General features: G+C 41.0%; 1 protein-coding gene and 1 pseudogene across 4 annotated transcripts in view; one reads left to right on the forward strand and one right to left on the reverse strand.

The window, feature by feature from the left end:
- Ttc12 (tetratricopeptide repeat domain 12) overlaps positions 1–12,443 on the reverse strand; it is a 56,426-nt gene that overhangs the window by 32,468 nt on the left and 11,515 nt on the right. For all 4 annotated transcript variants that reach the window (XM_029563387.1, XM_029563386.1, XM_029563388.1 and 1 more), the window contains exons 3-6: positions 5,251–5,411; positions 4,743–4,764; positions 4,038–4,115; positions 3,157–3,278 (exon numbers count right to left, since the gene is read on the reverse strand). In XM_029563387.1, the coding sequence (XP_029419247.1) occupies positions 3,157–3,278; positions 4,038–4,115; positions 4,743–4,764; positions 5,251–5,411 (383 nt within the window). The remainder of the gene's footprint in view (positions 1–3,156; positions 3,279–4,037; positions 4,116–4,742; positions 4,765–5,250; positions 5,412–12,443) is intronic.
- On the forward strand, positions 11,855–12,317 carry LOC103733901 (annotated as a pseudogene).

Genomic DNA, 12,443 nt, shown 5'->3' on the forward strand with positions numbered 1-12,443 from the left:
TTATTGTTCTTTATATACAGTAGCAAGAAAATAAAGCCTGCCTACATGTCCATCAACAGATGAAACTGTGGTACATACATGAAATAGATTATATTCAGTCATAATATGAAATTATGAAATTTTCAAGAAAATGGATAGATCTGGGAAATATTATACAAATGAGGCAGCCCCAAAAGACAAATATCACATGTCCTCAGTCATACATGGATCCTAGCTTTAAATGTGTATGTGTGCATGTGTGTGTGGTGTGTGTGTGTGTGTGCATGTGTGTGTGTGTGTAGATGTGAGTACAGGTCATGTAACCAGAAAGCCATTATTCTGTACAATTAACATACATTAATAATAAAAGTGAGAGAAAGAAAAGGAATACATGTAGACATTCTTATGAAGAAGCGCCACCTAGACTTTAGGCACTCTTCTTTTGGAAACTTCTCTAAGAAACAGTAATGACCACCCCATGTAAGAAAGGAAAACCAGGGCTGAAGAGATGGCTCAGCAGTTAAGGGAACTGGCTGCTCTTGCAGAGGACCTGGGTTTGAATCCCAGCACCTACATGGCGGCTAGCAACCATCCATAACTCCAGTTCCAGGGAATCTGATGTCCTCTTTTGATCTCCAAGGGCATTGCATGACACAGGTGTACCTACCTACATGCAGGCAATACATTCATACACATAAAATAAAAATAATAATATATATATTTTTTATTTAGAAGATTAAAAAAAAAGCACCAGGAGGGTACGTAGCTTCTCCAGAGTCCCATCAGTCACCAAGAAGAGAGCCACGTCCACATACAGGTTTGTCCAAACCTTCCCAAGGCCCTGCGACATTCTTAACAATGAGATGCTTATACGAACAAGGCAATGACAGGTCAGTATTGTATCTCATGGGGAATCAAAGCACTCAACCAAAATGAGGGGGAGCAGGAAAAGGCAGGCAAATGAATTTCTGCAGCACAGTTCTCAGCTACCACAGAAAGAGCTGCCGTGCGGTGCTTTCATTAACCCAGGCACTGCGCTAATTGAAGAAGACAGCTCTTTGAACTGTTGATTCTCTAAAGCACTAGCCTCTCCTTTGGGTCTTGAATGGCATTTGAAAATCATAGAGGAGGAAGAAGTTGGTGTTATTCTAGATGACTGTGGCCATAGTTTTATGACACTGTGGTTTAAGATACATGCAGATTCCGAAAATGTGATCGTGGACTTCAACAGTGTCTCTATGTAGTCTTTTATTTACTTTTTTTTACTTTTCTCTTCAATTTTTTTTTAATTCTTTTTAAGACTGGAGTTCGACACCTTGTAATGTCTCCATTCTCCTTTGCTTTTCTCCATTTTATAGAACAACAACATTTTTTTTTTCTAAATATCAATTAAGCTCTAGATTTAGGCAAAGGAATAGCAGCAGTCTATTGATCATAACATTAGCCCCAGGAGAAAAACAAAGCCATAAAAGGGAAGGGTTTGGGGGTTTTGTGTTAGCAGGCAATACTCAATTCATAGCATCCTTATTAAGTATTTTCTAGCACTGCACACAAACAGAAGAGGCATTTAAACAATAGTCACTAGTTCCAAGGATTCCTAACACCAGGCAGCACACATTGCATTTATTTGCCTCTGAATATGCTTCCTCGGGGAGAAGGCTGGAGGAAAGTGCATCCCGAAGCTTTTTAGTGTGTTTACTTACATTTATCCACAGTCACTCCTAATGTGATTCTTCTGACTAATCAAAGAGCTGCTTAAAATTGAGTACAGTAAAAATGTAACTAATTTATATGAATTTGGAGTATGGGCAGCCTGAATTGGCTATATGGATATGTCTGAATTATGTAACATTTTAAGAGCAATTCAATTTCATTGCTTTCAAATCACTTCAGGGTAACTACTCTGAATGATCATCAGTAGGTAGATGTTTTTAAAGACCAAATTTGGTGATAACTAAGAAGGAAATGTAATTATTATTTTAATTGCTTACATTTAAATGATACTTCTGAATTGTCAACCAAAACTTAATTCCTTAAATGACTTACTATGGCTCCAACGTTACGTAACACAAAAGGATTTGTTGGCTATCTGTTATAGAGCATTAGGGGAAAGGTATATGGCAAGGTTTGTCCTCCATAACATTATGTTTATAATCTCCTTAGGGCCCATCTTTTCTATTGATTTGCTTCCTCATATCAAGACTTCTCCACAAATGAAGGTGGGAAAGGACACCTCAGCTGCAGCCAGATGCATGCAAACTGCTGAGATAATGAGAGTGTACTGCTCGTGGATTTATTCATCATTAAATAACTGTCACTTGCCAGGCTCTCCAACCTCTCAAAGTCCTGTTTCTTGCTTTTGATACTTCTCCTCAACAAAGCCCAGCCAGACACTCCCAAGTTACAGAGATTGGAACTGACGAGGGCTCTGCAGCAGCCTTTCTCTCTCTCTGGTAAACCACAAGGCATGTCACAGAGGTCCTGCTGACAGGTCCTGACTGTCATGCAATCATATCCACACATCTGCCACCCAAAACTTCAACTATAACTCAAAGATAAGGTCATGAGAGGCATTTTTGTTTCAAGTGAGAGCTATCAGCCTGTGCCTTCCTTAAGCATCTGGTAATAAACATCTGGGGGGTGGTGTTCTAGGAAACTGAGATTCTCTATGGGAAGGGGGTGGGAAAAGGGCTTTAGAAACTCAGAATTTTTGAGAAACTGGCTATAGCTCCACTGGTTACCCAGTTTAACACCAGACTCAAAAAGCACAGCTGATAAAATGGGTAAGAAATAACCTTTAAGAATCCCACTGAAAGCAAACCGAATGGTGGCAGATTCCAAGATCTCATAGGACATTTCTTCCTTCTAGCTTCTCCTTTATCCACGTGGGACAGCGCCTGGTCAGTGGCATGCAGGAGCTGCCTTAGACTGTGGAGAGAGCTGGCTGTGTGCAGCTCCACCCAGACTCTTCTGTGATTTCACGCTAGTAACTAAAGGCTGATTGTGGCAAGTACTTGTCCTATGGAAACTAATGTGTGCTACGTCACATCACAAGAGCCAGTTGGCAGACATTTACTGTCCCTATGGTGATACCATGGACTCTTGTCTTTGTTTTGACAAACTTCACAGTACCTCATCCCTGGGACATCTCTGTGGATACTGGTATGACTCACCTACCTGGGCTCGGTTGGTGTAGAGCACTTTCATGTCCTTCAACTTCTCCAAGCCCTCAGTGTAGTGGAGGATGGCTGCTTCATAGTCACCCTTGCCAAAGGCCTCGTTCCCCTGTTCTTTTAGGGCTGTGAGAATAAAAGGCACACAGTGATCCCTCACTGCATGTCTGAAGGTTCCTCTTGACTATATTCCCGATTTTCCACTTCAATTCACAATCACTCATTTCTCTCTGCAAGTATTTAAGGACCAATTTCTGTAAGTATTTTTCCCTTCAAATCTCCCCCTAGGTTTTCTAAGAGGCTTCTCAAAGAAATGACTTTTTTCTGCACTGAGGCTTACATCAACTCTAGTCTTAACTTTGACAGAGGCAGTGCCCCCATAAAGGGCTAATCTTACAGATGGGGATGGGCCAGATCTGGAGCACTGTACTGTTGGGTGTTTTAAAATAACATAAACACTCTTCATATTCACATATCTGACTCGCAAAACGCCTATGTCTGTCTTGCTTTTCTTTGGCCTTATTTTTTACTTTTCGTTTTCTTGTTTCACGTTTCTTTTTGACTGCTTCACCTGGGCAGTGGAGCCTCCTTTCCTTCCTTCCTAATTTCCAGTCATCATCCAAGAATCTGATCCAGTGACTCTATGCACTAGCATTAGCAGGAGGGCTGACTGTAGGATCTGACTGAGGCTGTGTCCTACTGCCTGACTGCTGCGGTAGGAGCAGAGGACAGACCACCAATGATTTCTGCCTAGCCAGGTCCCACAGCTGCAGGCCCATCATGACCCCTCGGGAGCTGGATGTTCTCAGGCATCAGCACAAAGGCTCTCCTGTGCTCTTCCCAGCAAGAAGCACCCCAGTGATTGAACAGTGAGGGCTAAATTACCATCTGCTAGGACTTTGTTTTCCCTTCTTTTCTTGGCTCGCTCCTTTGCGTCCTTCTCCACGGCTGCCAGGAAGGACCCTGGCAGGGTAGTTTCCAACATTAAAAAAGAAAAAGTCAAATACTCTAATCAGTTCTTTAGCTCAGACTCCAAAGAAAGCTACTTTAGAACTTTACAGTTGTACTTCTCATGCATATAGACACACACACACACACACACACACACACGCACACACACACACACACAATTCTGAAGCAGCTAAAATGACATTTTCTTAATTTGACATTAAATGCTAACCTGTGTGATGTATTATTATACATGATGGCTATGACTATGCTTCAAGTTTGAATTATGTCTTTTAAAAGAGTTTTTTTTCCTTTGAAGAGAGACTCTTTTTTGTTCCATTTAGCATAATGAACCTCAGAGCTGAGTAACACAAAAAATATCTGCATGCCCTGAGCAGGTGAGGGTAAACTGGATGATGCAGATAACTGAATTCAGTTTACAGAAGATTGGTCAAGAGAAAACAGAACAGCCTCAGTGCGCTGTCCCTTTAGACCAGTGACACTGGAATTGGGGGAACAGCAGGTTTTGTTCATGCTTGTTTGTAAATGCTGAGTCTATAATTTAAAGGTCTGGAAATTACAATATATTAAATCCAATTTTAAATTAATAAAACGCACTGGGAACAGAGACAGTGTCCTTACCTGGGTTTATTTCATCTGTATTCTGTAAGACACAGGTGATCATAAAAACAAAGAAACAAATTTTAAAACTCATTTTTTTGATTTGTATGTATACAAGCCAAGAAACCAATCACAAATGAGGAGTCAGGCCTTTTTCTTTAGCCAGTAAGAGTGATGGGTTCAAAATTTAAGGGATATACTTTAAAGCAGGAGATGTGATTGTGGTCACAATTATGGGACTAATTCTGTAAAATTACAACTACCCAGGTCAAGGGACCCCATCAGTGACTGTGTTAAAAATATGAATTGTAGAACATGTGAGTTTAGCAGTAAACTTTAAAACTGGCACTCTTCAAGGAGAGAAGACAAATTTTCATCAAAGAAGGGGGAAAATCCCACAGAACTTTTATTTCTATATCGAAAACAAAGTTAGCAAGCCTGAGGAGCAAAAGACTACTCTGGCTTCATCAGGCAGTTTGAGGTCAACTTCCTGCCTCTGCTTATGTAACTCCGTAGCAGAAAAGTAAACCTCAGGAGCTTGCGGGGGACTGATCATCGTCTTGTTCAAGGTGGTCCTGCATCCTTCTTCTTCCCGGTCCTCCTCCATCAGCAAGAGTCTCTTTTCTGTCTCCACGACAGCTTTCTGTTGTATGACTGGGTCATCAGAATTCATCTCTTGAATTAAATTGGCTAGAGGAGAAATCACATGTGAATCAATCAAGCAAGTTCTTCAAAAGGAAAGATCCCATTCATTGGAAAGGATGATGTAGAAAAGTAGTGGGGAAGATCTTAAGGAGAAGAAGGCAATAAAAAGCAAAATGGATCATTAGAACCAATATGAAATAATTAAAAATAGTATTTGTTTTGCCTAGAAAAAATCTGCAAGAGAATTTAATAGTAGGCTTCAAGGAATAGAGTTTTAAGCCATTGTTCAACTCAACAGTAATCTATGGACAGCTTATTAGGAGTTTTATATTAGGCTGAATATGATAAACAAAAACGATGAATAAAAAAGTCCTTTTGTTTTGATTTTTGTGAAGTTTGTATCTTGTGTGGGAGACAAATGTAATACAGGCAGCTCTGAGAGTCACAAAACAATAGCCCTTAATTCTCTCTCTGCTTCTCTTCACTGCACTGCCTACCCAGATCAGCATTCATGATCCATCACTCAGTGGTCGTCATGCCCCACACCCCACCAAGCGGATGAATCTGTTCACCTCACCTCAATTTGAGATCAATCTAACTACTCACCTTTCAAAGCTTTTACTAAGGATGTTGAACGCCGATGTAGAAAGGCAGATAAATACCTGGGGGTGGTAATAGTCCCATCTTGACTAGAACTTCAGAGACCCCCAGCAATCCTACTCTGTAAGCCTAGGCTAGGCATCCTACTGTTTTCTCAAAGATATTCAATGTTTTGGAAATCTAAGCTTGACTGGCCTTACTTATTCATTCAAAGAGGATAGGGACATCAGAAAGAAACTCTCAACATCCTGCTGTTAAACCGACACAACTGCGTACATGTGCATCCATCTTTGCTTCCTGCCACAGGGGAAAGTGGCTGGACCTGTACTCAAAATCCCATCAGCCTGCTTTGTATGATCAGGAATCCTACATCACTCATTCATTACCCAATTTTTGCAATATTTTCACCCTCTACCATTGACTACCTTCTTCCTATGACACCTGCATACTTTAAATCTCTCTCAATGCCTGGTCTCCTCTCCTTTATAACTAAAATTTTTCTGTTCTTTTATTTGAAACAGACTTTCACAGAGTGCAAGCTGGTCTGAAAGTCAAGGATGACAGTGAACTCCTGGTCCTTTTGTCCCCACTTCCAACAGCTGGGATTTCAAGAGTGTGCCACCACTTCTGGTGTGTGAAGTGCTGGGACTGAAACCCAGGATTTCATGTGTGCCAGGCAAGCAGGCTACCAACCGAGCTATATCCCCAGCCTAACAATTAGAGGACTAAAAGGCATTTATCCTTTCTTGGAGCAGGAGAGACGGTTCAGTGGTTAAGAACACTGGCTACTCTTGCAGAGGACCCAGGTTCAGTTCCCAGCACCCACATGATGGTTAACAACCATCCATAACTCCAGTTCCAGGGGGGTCTGACGCCCTCTCTGACCCCTACAGGTACTGTATGACATGGATGCATTTACACACACACAGGCAATACCCACATACACATAAAGTAAAAATAAGAAATATTTTTAAAATATGCCATTTCTCCAGCATGGTTTAACATTTTATAAGTTTTGACTGCATATTATAGTACCCCAAAACATAGTGGCTTAACCCCACCACCATGTATTTAGCCTTACATAGTTCACAATACTCTGGGTCAGCAATGCAAGTAAGATTTAACTGGTTGGTCCTTGTTTCTGGTTTCAGGGGATCTCAGTAGACATCTATGGTCAGCTGTCAGTCATCTAAAGGGCTTGTCTGAAAGTTGGCTGAGTGACGGGAAAGCCTACCCCTCTCCTGGCAGGGCTCAAGAGCAACAGGCAAGCAAGCCCGACACACACTGCACACGTCTGCCCCTTTGGAGCCTCAGCTTCTGCTCTGTATTTCCTTGGCTAAGGCAAGTCATGTGACCAGGGGCAGAGAAACAGTCTCTACTCTTGGGGTGAAAAAAGATGTGCCATGGTGAAACCCAATACCTCATATGCTCTTTTATAAAAATAAAAAGGATAGAGTTCCCCTTCCTTCACATTCTTAACACTTGCTGCTGCCAAACTTTTAAACTTGTTACCATGATGGTTGCGAATAAAATCTTATGCTTTCTTTTTCACTTTGTTATCGTGATTGGGATTTAGTGTCTTCTTACTGATTTGTGAGACTTTTAGATTTTCTTTTGTGTGATGTGCCTCTTCCTATCCTTGGCTCATTTTCACGGGGTCACTTGTCCTCTTTGTATTGACTTAAACAATTTCTTATAAATTCTGAACTGGTTACATGGATTTAAAAAAAATCTCCTTGGATATGGTGTCTTTGCTTGTTCTTATGGAATCTTTAATGGATCCCATGTGCTCCCATATGCAAGTGTGCACATACACACACACATACCATATATATATATATATGTATATGTATAAATCTTTGAAAGTTCAAAGGTTTTGGTTTTTTCATTAATGTATCAGATCCCAGGAAGAACTGAGTTTTGTGTAGGGTGGGAGCACAGCTTACAGAGGAGCTCCTGCCTTCCCGGCTGACATGTCGTCACTCCTGTTAAGCTGTGAAATTTGCCCTTTCCAGTATATAGCTTTTTAATCTCAAACAGTGGAGAATTCTCTCACCAATTTTTTCCTGCAGAGTTTTCTTGGTTACTATTGGCCTTTTGCTCTTTCACATGAACTCTGGAATCAGTTTGTTGAATTTTAACACTATTGAGAGTTTGATTAAATTGATGAACTGCATAGACTAATCTGAGAACTGATATCTTTGCCAAACGAGCCTGCCCATCTAAGGAAAAAGAAACGTGTGTCCATGTATTCAGATGTTCTCTTATGTCCTTTAATGAAATTAAAAAAAATTATTTATTATTTTTATTTTACGTGTATGGGTGTATTGCCTGCATGTAGGTAAGTGCACTCGTGTCGTGCAATGCCTGCAGAGGACAGAAGAAGCTGTTCGATCCCCTGGAACTAGAGCTACAGTTGTTAGCTGCCATGTGGGTGCTGGGATTTGAACCCGGGTCTTCTGCAAGAACAGTCAGTGTTCTTAACTGCTGAGCCATCTCAATGAAATTTTTATCAGTGACGTGCCATACTTTATTCCAATCTCATTACTTTCTCCTTAATATCCTTTTTGGTTCTAGGCTCCACATAGGACAACTTGCTACAGTCACTGTGTCCCCTTAGGTTTCTCGGGGCCAGGATGGTTTGTCATGCTTTCCTTATTTTTCGGGACTTTGACGGTTTTTGTTAGTTTTTACATTTATTTATTATTTATTTATTTATTTACTGTGCAGGTGGGTAGGAGCGCACCTGCTGTGGAGTGCAGTATGGAGGTCAGAGAACAATCTTTTGGAGTCGGTGCTCTCCTTCCATCACATGGGTTCTGGGGATCAAACTCTGGTAGTCAGCCTCAGCATCAAGAGCCTTTACCTGCTAAGCCATCTTGCTGGCCTCACTTTAACAGTTTTTAAGTCCTGGGAAAGTGTTTTGTAGAGTTTGAGGCTTGGGTTTATGTGGTGTGTTTCTCATGGTTTAGAGTAGGGATATAGGATTTGGGAGGAAGAGAACAGTATACACATCAAGACGGTGTGCCATCACCATGATTTACCATGGCGTTAACTCTGATCATTGGTGTAAGGTTGTGCTTGTCAGTGTTTCTCCCTTGTCAACTTACTTCCCATACCACACTCTTTGGAAGCAAGCCATTAAAAGTATCTCACATTTAAGGGATGGAGAGACATACTTCAACCCCAGAAGGAGAAGCATCTACATAAATTATGAGCAATCCAATCTGCATAGGAAATTTGCTTTATTCATTTACTTATTTACTTAGTCAATCAGTTATTTATATTAGTATGGACTCATGGATATTTATTTTATGCTTTGGATTATAATGTAGAACTATGCTGTTTATTTGGTTGCTCAAATTCTTCCAATTTTGTCCACGGGGAGCCCTTTCAATTAAATTTTATAATTTTCTCTGTGAAGATCTTGCATACTTTTTTTGAAAGGTTTTGTCAAGTCTGGCAATCCCAGAGCTGGATTGCATATTTTTTGATAGATTTATTTTCATATTGTAAATGCAGTCTTTCCTGAGGCCAAAACCCAGCAATCTCATTTCTGGGTATAAATATGAAGGAAATGAAATCAGCATATGAAGAGGTATCCGCAATCCTATGGTTCATGATACCGTCATTCCCAGTAGAAAGATACAGAAACACCCTAAGCATCCATAAGCAGATGACTAGACAAAGAAAAATGTGGCGTGCACGCGCACACACACACACACACACACACACACACACACACACGCACACCCGTGCAAAATGGCATGCAATTCAGCTTTAAAAGGGAAGGAAATTTTGTTATTCTGACATGAATGAATCTCGGGAAACATTATACTAAATGAAATAAGTTTGGCACAGAAGGACACGTGGTGTGATCTCACTCATATAGAGTCTTAAAAAGCTAAATTCAGAGCTGGGGTGTGACTCAGAGGTAGAACACTTGCTTAGCCCTCTTGAGGCCCTGGGTTCACTGTTGAGGCACAGCCATTATCTATATATCTGTATATATCTATATGTGGTGGTTTGGAAGAGAAATGTTTCTCATAGGCTCAGGTTTTTGAGCACTTGATTTCCCAGTTGGTAGAGCTGTTTGAGGAGGTTATGGGGGGTGCAGCCTTGATAGAGGTGGTATGTCTGGGGACCGACTTTGAGAGTTTATAGCCTCCACTTCCAGTTTTCCCTCTTTCTCTAGGCATGAGGCTGAGATGTCATCTCTCAGCTTCTGCTTTGGCTGCCTGCCGCCATGCCTCCCCAGCCATTATAGACTCCTCCTCTAGATTCATAACCCCAAATAAAGGTTTTCTTCTTTACGTTGCCTTTGCTCATGGTATTTTATCACAGCAAAATAAATGTAACTAATACCCTGTATCGATATATCTGTATATCTACATACCTATATCTTATAGGTATATAAAACTTATACATGCAGAATAGAATGTGTGGGGTTGGGTTGGAGAATAGGAAAATGTTGCTCAAAGGAAGCTATACAAGTTCTAGTCAGACAAGAATAGATACTACAGTGCTACTGCACAGAAGGATGGGGTTCAGTGAACAATCATGTATTATAGCTTGAAGACTAAGAGGGTAGCCCTTAAATGTAGTCACCACAAAAGCAGTTAAGTATGTGATATGACACGTTAATTTGTTTGACTCAATTAGTTTATAATGTGCCCACAAATCAAAAGGTGCTGTAAACCATAAATACATATAATTTTGTTAATTAAAACCTACCTAAAAACTAATAAAGCTAATATTATACTTTTTGCTTTAAAGTCTATTTTGTCTGATACTAATATTCAACATCTATTTTCTTTTGCATAGTGTTTGCTTGGTACATATTTCTCCATTTTTAAAAATATTTTATTATTTTTATTTTATGTATATGCATGTATTGCCTGCATGTAGGCAAGTGCACCCATGCCGTGCAATGTCTGCGGAGGACAGAAGAGGCTGTCAGATCCCCTGGAACTGGGGTTATGGACCGTTGTTAGCTGCCATATGGGTGCTGGGATTTGAACTGGGTCTTCTGCAAGAACGGTCAGTGTTCTTAACTGCCAAGCCATCTCTCCAGCCCCTATTTCTGCATTTTTAAGGACTCAATTTACCTCTGTCTTTCAGTGTAGACTGTCTCTCTAGGCTCAGACTTAAGAGCTGATGCCCTCTGATTATTATCCTTGGGGTGTTTTAGTCATCAAGCCTGACATGTCTGTCTTTCTTCTAAGTCTGTTGCTGCTTCAAAGGTCCCTGCATTTCAGTAAATTGCCTGGCCTCCTACCTGTCACTCAACTCTCAGGACTCATCTATGAGTCTTCCTTCTCAATCAGCCCTCACAGCCACAAACACTAAAGCTTGTCGAGTACAACTTCGAAGTGTGTTTCAAATCTCTGTTCTGTCTCCATACCCACTGTCTTGATTCTAAGTCTAACTGGCTCTTCTCCTGCAGCTCTGAGAAGAGCTCCCAACCTCACCACTGTTTTCTCCCCCTCCAGCCTTCATTCTTCACTGCAAGGACTTTCCATTGTCCTGCTCTATGGATTCCTGGAACATTGCTCCTGGCAAATGTAAGGACCTTATTGTGGCTTCCTCCACCTTCCCTGATCTGGCCTCTCCCCACTCTGATGAGAGCCTTCTCTCCTTGCTGGTTTCTCTCCAGGTATAAGGGCCATTTCAGTCCTTTTGTTTCTAAAAAGTACCACATGCTTTCTTTAGCTCCCACATCTCTTACTTTCCAGCTAGAACATTCCTTTACACTCTCCCTGGTGGCTAACTCCTATTGATTTTTTAGATTTTGCTTAAATTTCACATCTTGAGGGTAATTTTGGCATCTGTTATAGCCTGGACCATGTACACTCCCTCAAATCTTCACTGAAGCCCCAAATCCCAATATGACTCTATTTGGTCTTTGCAGAAGTAACCAAATGAGACCCTAAGTTTAGGGCTGAAATCCAGCAAGACTTGTGTCTTCCCAAGTACACACAGAGGATTCTGTTAAGCATCACACTGAGCTGTGTGCTACTCCAGGAACATCTTTAAGGAGTCGGCACCAAGGCGGAAGACATCAAGACTAAAATCAATCAGTAATACTGCCCCTTTCGACAGCTGCTTCCCCACCTAGAACCAGACTAAGAACTGCAGGCAGAGCTACTTGGACTTTCACTACTGTAAGAAAGCAATGACTACAAAAGGGGGTGTTGTTTCTATGTGTGAGCTTGCCTGAGCACACACAAACCCCACTGCCCCATATCCTGGGTCTCAACCTGGGACAATGGCTAAGTGGAAGGCACATTTCCAGGGAATCTGACTTGGCTCCATCCCACCTCTCTTCTGTCCTCTGTCCTTCTTGGGTAGTAAAGAGGGAACCTAGGTACATGATAGTCTCTACTCACTGGAAAAGAAAATACTCTCTCTCTCTCTCTCTCTGTATATATATATATATATATATATATATATATATATATATATATATATATATAT

The sequence above is a fragment of the Nannospalax galili genome, unplaced genomic scaffold, assembly GCF_000622305.1.
Source record: "Nannospalax galili isolate Female #2095 unplaced genomic scaffold, S.galili_v1.0 scaffold335, whole genome shotgun sequence".
Lineage (NCBI taxonomy): Eukaryota > Metazoa > Chordata > Mammalia > Rodentia > Spalacidae > Nannospalax > Nannospalax galili.